Source organism: Microcaecilia unicolor, chromosome 2, assembly GCF_901765095.1.
Source record: "Microcaecilia unicolor chromosome 2, aMicUni1.1, whole genome shotgun sequence".
Lineage (NCBI taxonomy): Eukaryota > Metazoa > Chordata > Amphibia > Gymnophiona > Siphonopidae > Microcaecilia > Microcaecilia unicolor.
Window position 1 is genome coordinate 231,400,186 of NC_044032.1, and position 21,947 is coordinate 231,422,132.

General features: G+C 44.6%; 1 protein-coding gene across 2 annotated transcripts in view; it reads right to left on the minus strand.

Annotated features, from left to right (window-relative positions):
* Positions 1 to 21,947, minus strand: part of PALM2AKAP2 (PALM2 and AKAP2 fusion) — a 571,059-nt gene that overhangs the window by 429,216 nt on the left and 119,896 nt on the right. For both annotated transcript variants that reach the window (XM_030193777.1, XM_030193776.1), the window contains exon 3: positions 20,088 to 20,218. In XM_030193777.1, the coding sequence (XP_030049637.1) occupies positions 20,088 to 20,218 (131 nt within the window). The remainder of the gene's footprint in view (positions 1 to 20,087; positions 20,219 to 21,947) is intronic.

Consider the following 21,947-nt stretch of genomic DNA (forward strand, 5'->3'; position numbering starts at 1 on the left):
AGTGTACATGTGCTGCAGGAGGAGCATGGCAAATCTGTTGCACGTTCATCTACTGACTAACTCTAAACTTGGACAATTCAAAAGATGAAGAGGAAAAATTCCCAACCCCAGATGTTTACTGGAGTAAAAAAAATATCCCCCTCCCCCTTCCAAAAAAGGATTCTACTTTTTGAAGTACTGTTGCACATTTGAAAGAGACAGGACAGTGGAACCCTTTTTTGGTTGGGGGAAGGAAAGCCAAACACAGTAACCTCTGCCCCTGCTCCACAAGGCTCCTAGTTGTTGCTTTGTGGGGCAAAAATGTTAGTCAAACAAGAGCCTCAGTGGCCCTCCCCATGTCTCTATTTATGATAAAAGAAATGGTCAACTCATTTGAATAAATGTAAAACCTGACGGTTTATGGTTTCCTGGCAAAACACTGAAAGATAGAGACAGCAAGGGAAGAGAAAGAGATTTTTCTTTTACAGGTGCAACTAAATGTTCCTGACAGCAATGAAACAGTGAACCAGGACATCAGATAAGTGTTACTATTCACATAATTTATCTTACACTGTTAACTTTCTCTAAAGGAAATACCTTTTTTTCTAGAAAATGACTCTTTGTATCCAATTTTTGCCTTTCAGATCTCCTAGGGACTTGAGCCTGCTCTATCAGGTAAGTATGGCTTTAATGGTTTTCCCATCCAGAACTCTCACCCCCTATATTACTCAATAAACATGTAATCCTATTGTGTCCATGTGATGACGTTTCACTTAGCTGAGATCTGTCTTGAGGTAGGCTTTGGTCTTTCTTGCACGATTGGGCCCTTCTCCGACATCCAGCTCAGGTCTCTGCCAGCCTGTAGCTACTATCCTGTGCTTTAACAACCCAATGAAGGTAAACCTTAACTTCCTGTTCCCTTAATTAGCATGCTCACTTACTGTGACATCATATACTGTACAGGGGCTTCACTAACTATAAATTAGGCGTCCCTGTCTTCCAGGCCTATTTTCTCTGTTTTCTGGAAGAGCACTGCTTAGTTGAGCTTGTTCACTCAAATGGAACCACATCCAACCTTCACATTTACTTTAGTCAAGTTAAGGGCTCCTATTCAGATTTCACCCTCTTCTTACCAGGATCCGAATAAAATAAGTTGAACTCACTCCCCTTCACTACCAGAGTTACTCACATATGTGCTCAAATTTAACAGACAATTTCATAGCAACCTGTCAGCAGACCCAAAACTGGTGCACACAGGTTCTCACACTTTTTCATTAGAACTGCCACTCACAACTGACTCTGACCCCTAAGCAGACACTGCTCATTCATTCAGGATCAAATTAAGGGGCCCTTTTATTAAGCAACGTAGGCGCCTACACACACCCAATGCACGTCAATTTTGAGTTACCGCCCAGCTACCGCGTGGCTCTTGTGGTAATTTCATTTTTGACGTGCGTCCACTACGCGTGCTGAAAAACATTTTTATTTTCTCGTGTGCGGGCAGTAATTGGGCTGTAATCAGCATTTTACGCATGTAGACTATTACCGCCCACATGAGGCCTTACCACTAGGTCAATGGCTGGCAGTAAGGTCTCAGACCCAAAATGGACTTGCGGCATGTCCATTTTCAGCAAAAATGTTAAAAAAGGCATTTTTTACAGGTGCTCTGAAAAATGATTCTGCGCGCACCCAAAACATGCATCTACACTACCAGCCATTTTCAGCAGGCCTTAGTAAAAGGGCCCCTAAAATTAGCCTATATTATTTCAATACTTTCACATAGAGAGCACACCATCACACTTCTGTCCTCTCTGAAATCTTCAGCTCTTCTGACCTTAGCAAGAGCAGCTGTTGCTAAGGGTAACATGACTCTGAGTCACAAGCCGACCTCCAGTAGCCAATCAAACCACAGCAAAACTTTGAAGGACATGGAACTTACAGAAAAGTTCATGGTCTCCATTTTGAGCCCATAGAACATAATAGGAAAAGCACATTTTTGCCAAAATTATCACAAACAGTTTTATACAATTTATCTAAAATGTCCTGTAATCCTTGAACCCATCAAACAACACAGACCATATGTTTCTCCAATGTTTTGCTCCACATTTACAGACATCTACACATTTTGCCAAAAATTACTCCCCAAAACCCTAAAGAACTAGGGATGTCCACTCTAGAAATACTCAGCGTTGCCCCAACCCCCCCCCCCCCCCCCCCGAACAATGCCCATTTGAAAAAATAAAAAATAAAACCTGGAACTGGCCCAAACTAAAACCTTCACATTTTACTACAAAAATAATTTTTGCTCAACACCATAATGCACTAATCCACCTAAAGAGGTTCTCAGGAACCCATAGCTTCCATTAGAGTTCATCAAAAATTAACCTGTTTATGCCCTGACCCAACAGGACCAAAAAACACATTTTTAAAATAAAACAATTTCTTGGGCCATCAGACCCCCTTGCCTGGTCCCCTGAAGGGTCAGGACATGACCTCCAACTTCAATCCGAGTCTTGGAGGACCCTCCATGGTAGCAGGAAAACACTACGATTTATCACGGTGCCTTGCTGGATGCCTTTCAAATCTAGGCCCCAGCTTCAATTTGGGCCTAGTGCTGGCTCGGGAGAGCTACCGTGCATGTGTGAAAAATCGCACATGCTCGGAGCTCCCCTTTACAGGCTGACACTGGCCATTTTGTTACTTGTGCCTGGCCAGGCAGCATTGGGGAAGGTCGTGGACAGCACAGCTCCCATCCAGAGACCCCAAACTGCCTCCAGAGCTACAGTGGACCACTTTCCTGGCCAACAATACCAACGGGGAGTTCAAAGACCCCCCCCAAACCCTAAGTAAATAATATTATAATTAATTTAACCCACTGAGTTATATTCGTGCCCTCTTTAACCAAACATCCTCAATATTTCACACACACACTCCAATTCACTAATTCCCAATTACTATCAAAAACATTTCATTTTACATGGAGTACAAAGTAAAAAACTTCAGATCAAAACAGGTGCTACATTAAACCAATGGTTCTGAATCTTGTCCTCAGGGCACACCTGGACAGTCAGCCTTTCATATCAGCCACATATCTATCAGGGCTGAGGAATTAAGGATTCATTCCCAGAAACAAGCAGAGGAATCTACCCCCAGGCAGTTTCTAATCCACAAGGGTCCTTACTTTCTACCACTTAAAAACTCAGTGTGAACCAGAACAGCACTTCCACTGAGCTACGTTATTGAATAAAGACAAAAAGATTACTGTAAGAACATAATTTCTTGGCAGGTATGGGAGTTCCACGTTACACCGTTACTAAAAAGTGAACACTGGCTTCCTATGTCAGTCAGGATACCCTATAAAATCATAATCTTGGCATGTAACACACTTTCATCAGGCTCTCCTTTATTCTACTACATAATTTAGGCCTGAATCAACCTGTACAATCTTTATGTTTGTCTCAACAACATTTTTTGTGACTCTGGGCAAGTCACTTAACCCTCCATTGCCCCAGGTACAAATAAGTACCTGTATACAATATGTAAACCGCATTGAGCCTGCCATGAGTGGGAAAGCGCGGGGTACAAATGTAGCAAAAATAAAATAAATTGTCAAATCTGTTTTGAATTCATTTGGTAATCAATTTTCATTCAGAGTATTAGAACCTACTCTCTGAAATACTCTGCCATGATATATCAGACCTCTTATCTTAAAATCAAATCATGGTTAAAAAGTTATTATTTTAGAAAAAGTTTTGAATGTAGCTAATTAGTTAGGTCTCTAATTATAGGGCTTGATGCTGGATTCTTGAGACAAAGTAAACTTTTGGTCTCCTTTTTTTTTTAGCCTTAATTTTATTGTATCTTTTTTATTTTAAATGTTTATAATATTTTGTTATGTAATTTCATTTTTTGTTTATATATTTTTTATAATGTACACTGCTTAGATAGTATTTACCTGTCAATGGTATATCAAATATTAAAGTAAAGTAAAAGTAAAAAAGTAAAGTAAAAAATATTCTTATATTCCACAAATACATATTCAAGTTCTATATGCGGATTGCATATCAAGAAGCAAGGCAATGTCCGGGAATTAACATCAACATAATAAAACAGTATAAACTAACATAATAAGTATTTCCTAAAATAAAAAGACTTAAGTGCTTTCCTAAATAACACATAAGACCTAAAGGTTCTAATTTGAGTTGGAAGAAAGTTTCACATTTGAGCTGCTAAATAAGCAAATCCTACAGAAAACATCCTCTTGAGGCAGATAACTTTTAGGATTAGGAAAGCAAAATAGCAGTGGGTTACTCAATCTATTGAACCTAATGGTACTTGGAAAACCAATCAGGTCTAACATATATTTGGGAGCTTGACTGTGAAGTGTGTTAAAAACCATAATGCATAACCTGAATTGGATCTGAGCATCTGATGAGCAACAAACAGAGTAACTCTCTGTCCTTTAGAGCAGACAATATGAACTGTGCTGCCTTATTCTGAATGGTAACTTGTTTAGCCGTACACAGTAAGGGAGAAGAGAGTGTATGTTTATGGAAGTGTTCTTCCACCTGACTACCCAGACATTATCCACTCATATTTGCCCAACATCTGTCTGCTGAGGCCCCATTTAGAATACTGTGTGCAATTCTGGAGACCAGAACCAGACCAGAGAACGGCTGCAAAACTGGTCAGTGGACTCTGTCATAAAGCATATAGGAACCCTTTAACCAAGCTGCAGTAAAAGGGGGCCGGCGCTGGCGTTGACGCGTGTTTTACATGTGTGCCGAGGCACCCCTTTTACCACAGCTGGTAAAAGGGAAGTCTTGCTTTCCTACAGGAAATGGCTGTGCGGCAAGTAAACCACTTGCCGCGCAGCCATTTCAGGGGAATGCCCTTACCATCACTCATTGAGGTGGTGGTAAGGACTCCCGCATTAACCCGGTAGTAACCGGGCAGTGCGTGGCACTGCCTGATTACCGTCAGGTACACTCCAGTGCTACAAAAATAAATACATTTTTGTAGCACCGGAAATGATGGCGCATTAGGTGTAGGAAGTACCGCTGGGCTGCTTTGGTAGCCTGGCAGTACTTCCTATATAGCGAGCGGTAAGCCTGCATTGGGCTTACTTCCACTTAGTAAAAGGAGCCCACAGTGAAGACTTGACTTTAATATGTATACTCTGGAAGAAAAGGTCCAAGAAAACAACAGGGTAATCGATCTGCAAACTCCAAGATGGAAAACAGACGAAGCAGATACGTATGTGGAAAACAATATTTAATAAATATAGATCAATAAAAAAAATAGCAAGCCCGACACAGGCCGTGTTTCGCCCAACTGGGCTGCATCAGGGGCTAATGAATATCTGTATGATGATATAATCTCCACTTGAATATCTATTTATTGAACTCGCAGTTGAAACGCACACCTTGACAGATGGCACTTCACGAAAAAGAATCGTTCAAAAGCCGTGAATCGACATATGCCACCATATGCCACCACTCCCCACTCAGGACGCAGCTGCTGCCACTACTGCTGTCCCTCACTTACTCACTTGCTCAGGCCACTCTTGCCCTCGCTCCCTATCTTCTTGTGTCAGTGCATCTGCTCCTTCCCGGCCTCCAAAAAGGACCTGGTGCCAAGGTCTGTCTCTCTCCTGCTCCTGTGTGCCGGGACCAGGTTATCACGTTAAAACAATCACCCGGGTCCCAACAGGAGCAGGAGAGAGACAGACCTCAGTGCTCGGCCCCCCCCCCCTTGGAGGTCGGGTCCGGGGAATTTTATTCTCTCGGCCCCCCCCCCCCTCTCGGCAGCCCTGGGTGGAGCATGGGTTAGGCATAGGTGGGATTTCAATTTACATGTGTAAATTACAGAATACTTGAAGTTATGTGCTAAAGTGCTGTATTTAGGTGCACGCATTTACACCTGCTATTAATATGGCATAAGGTGTGTATTCTGTAACAGAATCTGGGCGTTCAGGTGCCATTATAAAATTAGCACTCAGCTAGTTTTACTTATTACCTCTTTTATGTCAGATCATGTGCATGCACAGGTAAAGAAGAAGTCAAAATTTTGTGTTTGTTTTACCAGTGGTGTACCAAGGGGGCGGTGGGGGCGGTCCGCCCCGGGTGCACGCCGCTGGGGGGGGTGCCGCACGCCTGTATGCTCGGCTCTTCATTTTCATGCTCCCTTTGCCCCGGAACAGGCGTGCACCCGGGGGGGGGTTCTTTCGCCAGGGGATCGGGGGTTCTTTCGCCGGGGGGGGGGACGTCGCGCCATTACGGGGGGGGGGGGGGGCGCTGCATCCGGGGGGGCGGGGCGCATCGGCGATCCGCCCCGGGTGTCAGCCCCCCTAGGAACGCCACTGTGTTTTACCACTCTACATTCAATGATTTTCCCTGGAAGGAAAATTCACTATAATGCATGAGGGTCAGTTAACCCCTGCATGTTAGTTGTGGGGAAACATGAATTTACCTCACTGGATGGCACTGTGATTTTAAGCAGAGGCACCAGCCCTGTGGATATAGTGAGTGCATCCAATATTATGTAATTTCCTTCACTGGTCACTGAGGGTTAATTATATATTTTTTTAAATGTGGATTTTGCTATACCTTTTTTACAAGCAGCTCAAGGTGAATTGCATTCAGGTACACTGAGGACAACACTGGGCAAGTCTACAACTGGGTGCATCCAATTAGGCACCCTAAGGACGTGCAGTAGGAGCCCATTCTATGCGCCCAGATTTGTGATAGAATACTAGTGTGCCGTAACATTTACACCAGACACAGACCTTGAATAACTGTGGATGCATAAATGCAGCAAGGAAACAAGTAAGTTATCCCCCTGACTCTGCAAATCAGCATGTGTAGCCAATTTGGCACACGGAACTTAATTGGTTATTTTTATTTATTTATTTGGATTTTGCTCACACCTTTTTTCAGTAGTAGCTCAAGGTGAGTTACATTCAGGTACACTAGGGTATTTCTCTGTCCCAGGAGGGCTCACAATCTAAGTTTGTACCTGAGGCAATGGAGGGTTAAGTGACTTGCCCAAGATCACAAGGAGCAGCAGCAGTGGGATTTTAACCAACCAGCCACCTCTGGATTACAAGACTGGTGCTCTAACCACTAGGCCACTCCTCCACTCGGTTAACAAGCCAAACTACAACGATAACTGGATGTTAACAAGCAATTATCGGTACTAATTGGGACTAATTAGGATCTACACACATAGCTTGCACATTCTATAAAGTGATGCACGTAAATCGGACTATGCGGATCTCAAAAGGGGGCGTGGTCATAGGCGGGTGATGGACGTACTGAAAATTTGCGTGCACTTTTACAGAATGTGCTTGATCCGCGCCTTAATAGCATGCATGCATTTACACCAGGTTTTAGTTGGAATAAATACGTGTCTAAATTTTAGTCATGGGATGGCTGCTACCCATAGTCTATAAACAGCACCTAGCGCTAGGCAACATTTATAGAATAGTAGTAAGCATGATTTTTTCAGCACCGATTTTTTAGGCGCCATATATAGAATCTAGCCCTATATGTGCAACTGGCAGCCCTGCCCATGCACACGCCCCTTGCATTCACGCGCCATGCCACCACTTGCCTGCACTGTTACAGAATAGTGCGTAGGTGCCCTGCTGGCACTTGTGCGGGTAGGTGAATGTAAGAGCTGGTATTCTAGACCAGTGGTTCCCAAACCTGGTCCTGGAGGCATCCCAGCCAGTCAGGTTTTCAGGATATCTACAACGAATATTCATGAAAGAGATTTGCATGCAGTGGAAGCAGTACATGTAAATATCATGCAAATTTCTCTCATGAATATTCATCATGGATATCCTGAAAACCTGACTGGCTGGGGTGCCTCCAGGACCAGGTTTAGGAACCACTGGTCTAGGCATCTGTGCATGCAAGGGGCATGAAAATGAAGGCATCTAGATTATAGGCTCGCCTTTCATGAGTGCTTTTGTTTGTTGCGAATATCTGTTTGGGTTTTGTATAGTCAGTCTGAATAATACCTGAAAGAATAAGTCCCAAATGTGACTGAACAGGCCTGCTAGCATCACATCGCTTTTGTTTTCATGCATTTATGATAAGATGGCATAAATCTTTCAACCCTGCATTCAATAGGAAAGAATGCATGCAAATGGAGTACAATGCATGTAAATGTGAAAGCTTCTTGTAAGTATTTGTAAGACTTTCTCTGAAGTGCTTTCAACGTTTAATTGGATGTTTTAGAGGATTGATGTATGGTGCACTGCTGGTCTGCTGGATGGTTCAGTGCTCCCCTCCCCCTCCGCAGGGCCCTTTTTACTGCAGCTTGGTAAAAGGACCCCTAAGTGCATGCTGTGTCAGGGGGCATTTACAGGATCATAGGCGCCGACTCCGTGAGTGCTGTAGGTGCTCGAGCACCCTCAATATTTCACCCGCCGGAACCAGAAGTTCCCTTCGCCAGCCCGGTGCCCGCCTTCGCCTTTCTGCATGCCACCCAGAATTTTTAAAGTCATCTTACCTTGGGGTCTCGGCAGCAGCAGTGAAAGGCGAGCAGGCTCGGCGCTTCAGCCTTCCTTTCTCTCTCTCTCTCTCGGCTCTGGTCCCGCCCTCATTTCCTGTTTCCATAAGGGCAGGACCAGAGCTGAGAGAGAGAGAAGGAAAGGCTGAAGCGCCGAGCCTGCACCCCTTTCACTGCTGCCACCGGGACCCCGAGGTAAGATGACTTTTAAAATTCAGAACTCGGAGAGAGGGGGAGGAGAGGGAGGGGAAGAGGGGGATGGGAAGGGGGAGGGGGGAAGGGAGGGAGACAGGGGAGAAGGGGGAGGGGGGAATGCACCCCCAATCATTTTGAAAAGTTGGCTCCTATGTACAGTATAGCTTATGGATGGAGAATGGGCCTGGACTGCACACTACAGTTAGCTCAGGGCACATAGGATGTGCTGTCACTTGTGCAAGTAAGCATGGGTGCGCTTACTGCGTACTCATGAGGAGGTGGTAAGTGCATTGGCAGTAATTGCAAATTGTCTTAACATGATAAAGAACATTTCAGCGTGGTAACTATAGAGGACATGCTGGGCACACTCTTAAGAATTACTGCACTGACTAACATTAAAGTTTGCAGTTTACCACACTTTAATACAAGAGCTCTTTTGTACGTGATAAATCACAAGACTGCACATTTCCTATTTGTGAGAATTTGCAGTCTGAGCGACTTGTTCACAGTTGTACAGTAGTGGGGCAGGGGAGGAGGGGGGAGTATCCAGAACTAATGTCCATACTTATCTGTCAACTAAATACTAGGTTACACTGTAGGGATGTGCATTCATGAGCATGCATCAGTTGATTAGTGAACCTTAAAATACGTACTGCATGCTAAACCAATTTAATGCACATTGACCTACAAGTTAATATGCTTTCAAAGTTCTAAAGTGCATTACAATGTTTTATTACCATGAATGGGAGAAATGAACCAAAAGTCTGATAACTGGGAAAAAAAAATCCCCAAATGATTCAAACACAAAATGATTTTCCTACTACACCACATCGGTGTTCCATAAGCATCCGTTGGGACAAAGGTCTGGGAGCCGGCAGAAGTACCCAGAACTCCCTAAACTGAAGCATATTTCATCTTGTTTCAAGAGACGTGTGTTTGGCAGCCCTCCTTGCTCAGTGTGTTAGTTTGTAACTACTCCAGCCAAACCGCAAAGTTTATTTGTGATGTAAGATAACATGAATAAAATCAACATCTCTCTCTCTATTTAAACAGGTCTCATTCTTTGGTTATCAAAACAGTCTTCAGTCTGGCAACCCTCTCTTCTCCTTTTTTGTGACTGCCATATTTAAAGAATAATGAACTGAGAAGGCTACAGATAGATGAGGAGAAATTAGGATCCCTCCTTTTTTTCACTCAGTACTTCACCACAGGCGACAGCCTAAGGCAGCATCGTGAATTTGTGCACCTCGTACTGTACTTCTCCCTTGGGCTTTTACAGAAGTACTTCGTTCTATGCATTTTTTAGAATTGAAATGTAGCTGATATACTGTAAATCATTCCTCAAGCTTCACTAGATCCCTCTTCATGTTATCCACACCTTCCTGGGTGTCTACCCTGTGTCAGATTTTGATATTATCTGAAAATGATAAACCTTTCTTTATGGTCGTTCTGCAATATTGTGGAACTGTGTCAAAGGCCTTGCTTCAGTGGCGTAGCTAGCTGGGGTGTGGATTTCGGATGGAGCCGGTACCTATTTGTCAGGTGGTCTGTCATACTTACACAGTGTGGGTGTGTGCCTCTTTATTCCCCCTGGCGTCACAACCTGGATACGCTTCTGCCTTGCTTAACAGAGATCTGGGTTTCCTATCTAACTATCTAACTATATAAATGACAAGTGACCGACTCATCCGCAAATGAGCAGTAGAGACTTCCCTCTCTGTCCCGCCCTCGAATCAAGATGTGAAGACGTCAGAGGGCGGAACAGAGATGGAAACGGACGCTGCCGCTGGAGCCTGGAGACGAAGCAACATTGCCAGCGCGCCAACCTCCACCCCCCCATCCCCGATGTCGCCGCTCCCGCCCCCTTCCGTATCGGGCCCCCTGACATGACAGCGCCTCTCACCTCCGTGTGGAAGCGCTGCAGGCAGCAGCAGAGCGATCTGCTGCTGCCTGCAGCGCTTTCACACGGAGGTGAGAGGCGCTCTCATGTCAGTGCAGGGGGCCTGGCACGGAGGGGAGAGGGAGCGGCGACGAGGAGGGTAGCTGGACATGGGGGGAGGGCCGGGGGGGAGAGAGGAGGGTTGCTGGACATGGGGAGAGAGAGCAGGGCAGAGAGGAGGGTTGCTGGATATGGGGGGAGGACAGGGGAGAGAGGAGGGTCGGTGGACGGGGTGAGGCCAGGGGAGAGAGGAGGGCTGCTGGACATTGTGGGGAGGGCAGGGGAGAGAGCAGGGTTGCTGGACATGGATCGATGGAAGGGAGGGGAGGGCAGGGGAGAGAGGAGGGTTGCTGGACATGGGGGGAGGGCATGGGAGAGAGCAGGGTTGGTGGATGGGGGGGAGGCCAAGGGAAAGAGGAGGGTTGCTAGATATGGGGGGAGGGCAGAAGAGAGAGGATGGTTGGTGGACGGGGGAGGCCAGGGGATACAGAGGAGGGCTGCTGGACATGGGGGGGAGGGCAGGGGAGAGAGCAGGTTTGCTGGAAATGGATCGGGGGAGGGAAGGGCAGGGGAGAGAGGAGGTTTGCTGGATATGGATGGATGGAGGTGAGAATTATTACATTTTGCAAAACACACATCTCACCCGTTTTAACGGGCTTAACGGCTAGTCACATTATAAACCATAAAATTATGCTGCTTTGTCATCCTCTGATCACCCATCGATCTCTTCTTGTTTCTCACCCCTCACCCCCACCTTTCCCTGTGAAACTATCACTGGAATGCTTTTCTGTTTCACCTACATATTCTGATATTTATCATCTTTGGCTCATTTCTGACTTTACCTTTGCATTACCTTTGAAAGCTAGTCAAAAACAGAATAAAAGATATCACCTTGTCTTCTTTATTCTGTTTTATTTCTGTTTATTACCTTTAAAGTGGATGAACATGGCAACCACACTATTATATCAAAGGACCTTGCTGAAATGTAAATATGCCATATGTAATACTTTCCCCTGATCCAACTCTGGTAACCCAGTCAAAGAAATGAGTCAGATTCATCTGATAAGACCTACCTCTAGAATTCTACAATGAAAAATCTTGGCTTCTCATTTTATTTTGAGTAAATCTGAGATTTCTGTTGCACACAGAACAGCTATATCTCTCTTGAGATGTATAAAAAATTCTAGATGCTGCCAATGTTTTTAGTTGCCAGAACTTAACCGGCTGACACTCAGCTTGGGCTGTTGGTGAGTCTTTCCTGAAATAAATACAGAAGTTCAGCATCAGTGGCTGGCACTGAAGATCTGTTCAATTCTGGTCGCCGCATCTCAAAAAAGATATAATAGAATTAGAAAAGGTGCAGAGAAGGGCGATGAAAATGATAAAGGGGATGGGACGACTTCCCTTTGAGGAAAGGCTAAAGAGGCTAGGGCTCTTCAACTTGGAGAAAAGGCGACTGAGGGGAGATATGATAGAGGTCTATAAAATAATGAGTGGAGTTGAAAGGATAGATGTGAAGTGTCTGTTTATGCTTTCCAAAAATACTAGGACTGGGGGGCATGCGATGAAGCTGCAAAGTAGTAAATTTAAAACGAATCGGAGAAAAAGTTTCTTCATTCAACGTGTAATTAAACTCTGGAATTTGTTGCCAGAGAATGTGGTAAAGGCGGTTAGCTTAGCAGAGTTTTAAAAATGTTTGGATGGCTTCCTAAAGGAAAAGTTCATAGACCATTATTAAATTGGATTTGGGGAAAATCCACTATTTCTGGGATAAGCAGTATAAAATGTTTAGTACTTTTTTGGGACCTTGCCAGGTATTTGTGACCTGGATTGGCCACTGTTGGAAACAGGATGCTGGGCTTGATGGACCTTTGGCAATACTTATGTACTTAAAGATTCAGCAGTGCCCGCTGCCGCTGTCTGGAGAGCCGTTGCTATTCAATCTGCTATCTGGAGAGCTAAGCAGATATGATTAGGACAGCCTCTGTGCAGTCCTAATTGTACTAGATAGTTACCTGCTTACACCATTAACTGGATAACTTCTGACTCCAACTTCACTCCACCCCCAAACTACCCTAGCACTATCCGGATAGTGCTGCTGAATACCAGCGGATAGCTGAGACTAAATGAAATATCTGGATAACTGTGAGAATTATTCAGATATTTCCCTTTGACTAGTGGAACCTAAATTTACAAGGGATTTCTAGACTGGGTAATTCAGTCTCACTCCGTGCTATTTAACTGGCCAGATTGGCTGCTGACCAGTTAAATAGCGCTTTAGGGGGAAGGGGAAGGGAATACCGCCTTTCTGAGGTTTTTGCAACTACATTCAAAGCGGTTTACATATATTCAGGTACTTATTTTGTACCAGGGGCAATGGAGGGTTAAGTGACTTGCCCAGAGTCACAAGGAGCTGCAGTGGGAATCAAACTCAGTTCCCCAGGATCAAAGTCCACTGCACTAACCACTAGGCTACTCCTCCACTCCACATAGCTTTACCGGCTATCTGCTAATATTCAGCAGGGGATAACCGGCTATCCCCCGCTGAATATCCCCAATTAGCGACTAGCAGATAGCCGGTTATATTGGCCTATATAACCGGCTATCCGTTGATTTTAAAAGTCGGTTTTGCAGCCATATATCTTTGGCTGGTTTAAAGATAACCGGCTAAGTCTGAACATCGACTAAGCCGATTATCTTTAAACTGGCCACATATAAACTGGATATTCAATGACGGTCACCGGAAACGCCCCGGCATTAAATATCTGAGCTCAGCACTGACTGTGGGAGTTAGCCGGTCAAACTCCCACAGTCTGAATATCGGCATCTCTATGTTTCCAGTCTATGGCCCATTTGCCAAGATAGCCAAAAGGGTGCTAGTACAGTAATGCTAGTGATATGTTAGTGCTGTGGAGAAATATCCACTAGAAATGAACAAAGAACATAAGAAAAAGCCATGCATAGTCAGACCAAGGTCCATCCAGCCTAGCGCCTGCCTCTGACAGTGGCCAGTCCAGCAGGGGCGTAGCCACGAGTGGGCCTGGATGGGCCTAGGCCCACCCAGTTTGGGTTCAGGCCCACTCAGCAGCGGAGCGGAGGGAGCAGGCAGCGCTGATCCTGCATCTGCCTCCTTCTCTCTGATGGCAGCGCTTCCCAGACGCTGCCTACCGCCGCCATGATCGCACAATCTACCTCCTCTCTCTGTCTCACTCTCAACAGCAGTGGTAGCGATTCAAACACGCTACCTCCTGCTTCTAACCCGGAAGCGTCTCCTCTGCAGAGGTTACTTACGTCAGAAGGAGGCGGGCCTAGGCCAAGGAAGAAGAGACGTCATGAAGACTCTGCGATCAACAACAGATGCAACAGATCTTCTTTCTGCCCGTGCAGCGCCTTCAGAAAGAGGTGAGAGGCGCTGCTCGGGCTAGTAATATGGAGGGGGGTCTCGGTGGAGGGGGGAGCGGCGTAGTCGACCTCAGGGGGGGCGGCGGGGGTGGGGCACGGGGTGGAGGAATGATGGGAGGCGGAACTTTGGCAAAACAGAGGAACAGGAAGGGAGGGGGACCGGGGCTACTAAAATTTCGCTTTTTCTTGGGGGGGAAGCGGCGGAAAGTGGGGAGCAGCGGTGGGGGGGGGGGGGGGCAAGGCCATCCATACAGGACGCTCCAGACAAGCGCCCTTGCCCCCCTCCTGATCCTTTTTTTTTGTACTTATTGGTGCAGACCGGGTAGCCACGTGCATGTGTTGTGGCTTTTTTTTTTGTTTTGACGTTTGCAGCATGCGCAGAGCAGCCAGCATAATGCTTGGCTGCTCTGCGCATGCTTTAGGGGCCGTTTAACGATGGGGATTGCGAATGTGTGATACATCCTTCTTTCCAATACCGCACCAAACATTTCTGAAGAGTTTTTTTTTTAGCATTCTTCGTTTTTTTTATATTCGTTAAGCACTTTTACGATTTTGATTTTTTAACGTTTGGTTGATGCATCTGGGCCTAAGTGTCCACCAGCTCCTCTTGACACAGCACGCAGACCTGCCCTCTTCTCCCACCTGCCTTAAAGTGGCAGTCTAGCCCAGTGTAGGAGAAGAGGGCAGATCACTACGGCAAGGAGCAGGGATCAGTCACTTCTTCAATAGGCTCCACCTTGCAGCCCCTTTGAGGGGGAGGAGAGGCAGCAGGCAGTTGGGGCTCTTCCAAGCTTGAAGCAGGACATCAGTGTTGCCAGGTGGGCGGTTTTACCGCCCAATTGGGCGGTTTTCCGCAACCCGCCGCGGGCAATTTTTGCCCGCGGCGGGTTGCGGTTTTTTGGGCTTCTTTTTTGTATTTTGGGCGGTTTTTTGGCGGTTTTTTCGGCTGCGGGGGGCGGGGTTAGTGACATTTTGGGCGGGGTTAGTGACGTTCTGGGCGGGGCCAATGACGGGGGAGGCGGGGCCGATGACAGCGGGGTCGGGGTTGATGACGGCGGGGGCGGGGTGATGACGCGGGGGTGGGGGTGTCAGGGGCGGGGTTTGAGTTTGGCCGGGTTTGGGCTGGATTTAGGCTGGTTTGGGTGGGAAAAAAATTTTCCACCTGGCAACCCTGCAGGACATTTAGTTGCTGTCATTTGGGCGTCTAAAAGTCCTGGCTCATGTTACATTGTCTAATGCTGGTGCTGGAGGCACTAAAGTTGGTGCGGGTGAGCCAAATGATGGTCATCAAGGGAGTCTATGTTGTGACTTGGGGGGAGGGAGGGAGAGGTTGGGTAGTTTGCCTACGGTGTTTATTTTTTGTTAGGGCAGTGGCTGCAGTTACGTCTTAACGAAATTGCCTTGAAATGAACATTTTTAAAAACAAAAATAACCCCTCCCCCCCAAATGACACAGGAAACAAAACAAAATAAACATATTTTTTGCTACTTGCACATGAAAATGCCATATTTACACATGTGAAATCTGTGTGCACCTTTTCTAATACCATCTTAGCTTCAGCTCACCTGCTTTTCTAAGTCAATAAATCGGGGTTTCTGAGAAATGTATGCAATATGCACACTATGAAATGGGGTAAAACTCCACAGTACATTCTTTATCAGAATCTTTAAATAAAAACATTTGTTTTACTTTCTGGTATTAAAAGCATCAATGTTCTGATGGTCACAGTGGCAGAAATATGGTAAAAGAAATATGGATATCCTATCCAGTCTTCCCAGTCACACAAACAGCTCAGCTCTACGATCCCTTCTGCTCCCTCAGAGATTCTCTGTGCCTGTTCCATACATTCTTGAATTCAGATATCACTCTCATCAATACAACCTCAGAGCAAACAGCAATATATTAAAAAAAAATGTTATAATGCGGCCACTACGCCTTGGTCTATCCTTTTCACTCTAATTCTACAGTATTGCTGTTTAATTAAATTGATTCAATCATTTAGCGACTGCCTAAACAGTCCAAATGGCCCAACCAAAGCGGTGTGTAAAAAAACAACAATCATTGAGCATCACATATACAGTACATAATGCATAGAAATATCTCCATCTGATTCCCAGCTGCCACATCCTAACCCCCTTCCATCTCCCCTAACCTCACAATGAAGACTCCCCCTCCCCATTTAAAACCCGTCAGGTATAAGGAGATAGGTGCGTTACTAGCGCTGATGTTCTTAGTAGCCACATGCTCTTGTGAAGTACAAATTGACATCAGTAGACAATATCAAATGCCTGAAAACCAGGGCATCAGTATGCAGATCTGTAACGAAAGATTCTCACTAGAACTTTTGACCCAGGAAATAATCTGGCCACTTCCTGAAGGTACTTTTGCAAAAGGTAATAGGTTACTTTAAGAACCCTCAGAGGAACACAGGATATTTATGACCACAGGGTAAATGCCACTGGTAAAATCTTAGGGTAACTGAGTCTCATGCATTATGTGTATTCAAACAAAACAAAAATTATCCTTATATTAATCACCTCCTAATATTACACAAATAGGACTAGATTCTATATATGATGACTAAAAATTCGGCGCCAAAGTGAAATATGCCTAGGCGTACTTTATGGAATAAGCCTAAATTTCCACGCAAATAAATTTAGTCATCTAAATTAGGCGTGGACCGGGTGTATTCTATAACCATTCACATAGATTTTAGATGCCCACGACCTGCCTATGGCCACTCCTCCTTTTCAATTATGCGAGTTACAATTTGCACGCATCACGTTATAGAATATGTTTAGACAGTTCTGTGTGTAAATTCTAATAATGTCAATTAGTGTCAATAATTGATAAGTGGCAATTATCAGCACTGACTGGCTTGTTAATTAAGTTGTTTGCGCAAATCCAGAATATGACTGGATTTGCGCACGTAACTGAAGTCACGCTATATAGAATCCTGAGATTGATTTGTAAGGCAAAACAAGTCCATTATCAGATTTGCCAATTTTCAGAAAACTACCAAACAATGGCTCTTTGAAGTGGTTTTTGATCCATAAGTCATAACGGGGTATATTCAAGAAACAGTACCAAAATTTAGATGCCAGGATGATACATGTTAAGCGCGAATTCTAGGCAGTTCCGTGAGCACTTATGCCAAGTCGATAGCTGGCGTAAGTGCTCGCTCTCAACTGCTGGCAGTTAGGCACATATCCCCTGATTCTACAAAAGTTGACAAAAATTTTGCGTGCAAATTTAGGCGCATTCCTGATTTGCGTGCACAATTTAATAGAATAACGAGCCAACCAGGACCAATAATTGGCTTTTTCACAAGCAATTATTGGCACCAATAAGACTTAATTGGGACTTATATGTGTACAGTTAGGCATGGGATCTACGTCTACAACTTATGCGCTGCTTGAAAAAGGGGGCTTGGAAGTAGAAGGGTCATGGGTGTTTTGGGGTGGATCGTGGCGTGGTTTTGAGTTACATGCGTACTTGTACAATAACGGTGCTCCGCACGTACATTTAGGCACAGACATTTGCACCATATTTTCGTTGGTGCAAATGGCAGGGCCTAAATTTATGTGTGACCTCTCCACTTAAGTGTTAATTCTATAATTCTATTTCCTGTACTTAATGCTACAATACTCTGTATTTCTCACTCCGGAATGGCGATCGCCATTACGGCATAATGTAAGCCACATTGAGCCTGCAAATAGGTGAGAAAATGTGGGATACAAATGCTGCAAATAAATAAATAAATAAACCATGCCAAACTTTAGGTGCGGCTCATAGAATACCACTTAAGCGGGTCTTTTTCCATCACCGATTTTTTAGGTGGTATATATAGAATCTATCCCACAACGCTTAGTATTCTATACCCTGGGCACCTAACTCCTAGGAACACCTGTCCATGCTCCTCCCAAATCCGTGCCCTCTACAGTTGGATGCGCACATTCTAAGGGCAGCTGTGTGTGCAACTGTTAATTAGTGCCAATTAACCCAATAATTGACTATTAACTCCATCTAATAACCAAGAACTACATTAAGCTGTGCGCACAACCATAGGCGGTCGGTGGCCCAACTGTTTGGGGAGGCTAAAGGGGGCGGGGTTAGGGGTGGGGCCATGGGCGGAGCTTACCTCCATAATTGTCTGACAACACACAGAAAAAAATAAGTAAAAATAAAATAGTCATAATTAATACCTTGTATTAAATTTAGATATTAGATATGTATCATATGTCAAAGAATAAAGTGGTTGCTCAAAGCATATACTAACCACAATCGCTCAACTGTAAAACACTATGCTCAAATTTGTGCAAAAACACACTCAGAATCTTACTGTACCATAACACTAGGCAGACCCTAATACACCAATATACCACCCATATGGAAAATGCAGACCGTAAACAATATGAAACGAGGGATCATAATATCACAATTCTCATGAAGAGCTACAAAACACCCTTTTAGGGTGGATAGTGTTCACAATGAGCTCCTTTTATTAACAACCATATGTAGCAAGATTCCATGTTACCAATCCCAGGGACAGCACTGGCTCCCCCCACGTTTATCTAAACAACAGATGATGGACTATCCCTCCAGGAACTTATCCAAACCATTAAACCTAGATATGCTGCTAATCACTGTAACCATATCCTCTGGCATCAAGTTCCAGAGCTTAACTCTTATATTAAAATCCAAAAACAACAACAAAAACAAAATTACAGATCATATAAATAGACATGGCTTAATAATAATGAAACATTATGGATTAATCACAGCTTAGTCTTTGCTTACCAATTTATTAGCTGGTCAATATTTAGCCCACAGTGGTCAGCTGTTATATTTTAAAATGCTGGCTTTTTATTCCCAGATATTCGGCACCGCTGCTTACCTAGAAGACAGTGCTGAATATCCAGGTACACCCAACTGCTGAGATTTATCTAGGTCCTGGCTGATATTCAAACCATACCCAGATAAGAACCCAGATAAAATTAGCCTTTTAGTTGGCCTAAGGTAGCAGCCAACTAAATATTGGCACTGAGTACATTGCAGCGTTGCCCCGACTCTACCCATGGACTGTCCCAGCACTACCTGGTGCAGTGATAGTCTGCCTGGATACTCATGTTGAGCAGCTTTCTGGGAAAGTGCCATTGAATATCTGGGTTTGCCATGATCAGCAAGATGTAACCTAGTAAAAGTCTTCCTACCTTTAACTTTCCATTGCAACGACGCCGACGTCAATGAAGAAAAAGGCACTACAGGCTCGTCTCCGGCTCCAGCTTCTCCCTTCTCTCTTCACACAGTGCCCCGCCCTCACAATAATGCATTTCCTGTTCCCGCGAAGGCGGGACATTGTGTGAAGAGAGAAGGGAGAAGCTGGAGCCGGAGACGAGCCTGTGAAGTGCAGTTTTCTTCATTGACGTCAGCGTTGCTGCAACGGGATTTTAAAGGTTAAAACGCGGGGGGGGGGGGGGGGGGGGGGGGGGGAAGCTGTGCCGGTCGGGGAGCCGAGAACGGGAAAGAGTGAGAGAGACCTGCCTGCCTGGCAAAAGTGCTGCATTTGAGAGGGCAGCAGCAGCCAACGAAGTCCACGATTCGGCTGGGGAGGCTTAGCCTCCCCAAGCCTCTTATACGTGGGGCCTATGCGCACAACTGACCTTATTCAATAAATTGCACTTGCAAATTTGTGCAATGAGCCTAAATTTGAGTGTACAAGTTTATAGAATCAGGGAAAATATGCCTTGGTCCTTAAGCCCCTCCTCCTGGTCCTCAGCATATTGGAGTTATTCTGTACCTTTCATGACCTAGCAGATGACAGTTTGACATGCTCAAAAGTGGTGCTAAGCATGTTAAAATTGTATCCCTGTGCTGGTGTTAAGATGTAACCATGTTTTATTCTGATACAACCCTTTCCATGCTTTGTCACCTATTTATTTGTTGTCCTTAAAATGTAAACTGACTGGGAATGTACTTTGAGCTGTGTAGCTGGTAGAGTTGTGGAATGAAAAAAACAGTGATAATGACTTAATTAAAACCGTTCCTTTACCTATGGATGTTGTCTTCCAGTGCTTTCACTTTTCTCTCATCCTCCTCGGATTGTCGTCTTCGTGCTTCTTCTTCTTCAGGGGCCACAGCTGGCGTTCCCTGGAACAACCATTTCTCTCGGAGAGATTTGGACTACAAAAAAGGGGAAAAAGAAAATGAAAAAAGATGTTTGCTTCATTTGTATTCATATTATCCATGATCAGGAGTCACATATACAGCAAATTAAAAGATAGTGATTTAAAAAAACAAATTTGAGTCTCATGCAGTGTATCTGGTGCAAGGTCTCTATGTGGTCACTCTGAGTCTCATGGAAGAGACAGCAAAGAGGAAGGTGACCCTTTTACAAAATCTGAATTAACCAACGCACTTATGCTTTCTACCCAATGGGATGATACAATGAGCAGCTTTTTGACAGGAAATGTGCATATATTTTCATTGACAGGCAGAATCAGGGGTGGACTGATCATTCGGGCAACCAGACAGTGCCCGAGGGCCCAGTGAAGTTGGGGAGCCCAGTACCTCCTCTCCACATGTTGGACATCTCTCCCCCCTCCCCATTTGTCTCAGAAGTTCCTTTCTCCATAGAGGATTGGCCACTGTTGGAAACAGGATTCTGGGCTAGATGGACCATTGATCTGACCCAGTATGATTTCTCTTATGTTCTTATGGCACTTTTTTCATGATGCAAATAAAAATACACTTAAAACTTCATTCTGCATTGGAAGATAGTTATCTCTGAGCTACAGAGATTTATTTCTATGTACTATTTTGTACGCATCTCTGATTTTGGAAAAATTCAGGGCCAAGAAAATGGGTAAGTGTCAACATGTCAAGAAACTAAAGAAAATGGGCTGAGTGGTCCTGGGCTATAAATTCCACAACTTGTCCAGCTGCAAAATACTCTAAAATACGCAACTTTTTCCAGTTCCCAGTAAATGAAAATCACATAGGTTCATACCTTGGAACACTGTGTTGCTAAAATAAGACATTTGGAGATTTATTCAATAGTTTGTTTTTCTATAAGCACAGAATGGAGAAAAGCTCTTTTTGAATAAGGCTCTTTGTTTTTCAAAGCGAGCTTCATTAATAAAGCACCCTTTATTAAGATACTGAATGGTTAAAACAACTCTGTAACAAAAACCATATGACACAGGCAGAGGTCAGAAAAAGTAAAAGTGAAAGAGCAGATATCACAGACTGGAAACTAAAACATTAAAGAGGTCAGACCAAGTGAATGACCATGACAAGCACCTGCATTTACGGAGGAACGGGAGCAGCTGGCGGCTGCACAGCAGCAAAATACTTCAGGGGACAAAGTATACAACTGCTAGCTCTCAAACACAACAGAGCATGAAATTCACAACAAAGCAGCCAACACACACCCTGGTGGCAATTCTGTAATGTTAGGGGTGCACCTAAGCCATTACAGACGGGTAGGCCTAATGGTAGATGCAGTTACTTATGCCATGTCAATATCAGGAGTGAATGGGATGCACCTATGTGCACCTATGCCCTCCTGCGGGAGGTGGTGGAGATGAAAACGGTAACGGAATTCAAAAATGCGTGGATAAACATAAAGGAATCCTGTTCAGAAGGAATGGATCCTCAGAAGCTTAGCCGAGATTGGGTGGCAGAGCCGGTGGTGGGAGGCGGGGCTGGAGCTTGGGAGGTGGGGCTAGTGCTGGGCAGACTTCTATGGTCTGTGCCCTGAAAATGGCAGAAACAAATCAAGGTCAGGTATACACAAAAAGTAGCACATATGAGTTTATCTTGTTGGGCAGACTGGATGGACCATGCAGGTCTTTTTCTGCCGTCATCTACTATATTACTATGTTGCAATGAGCACAACTGATAATATTCT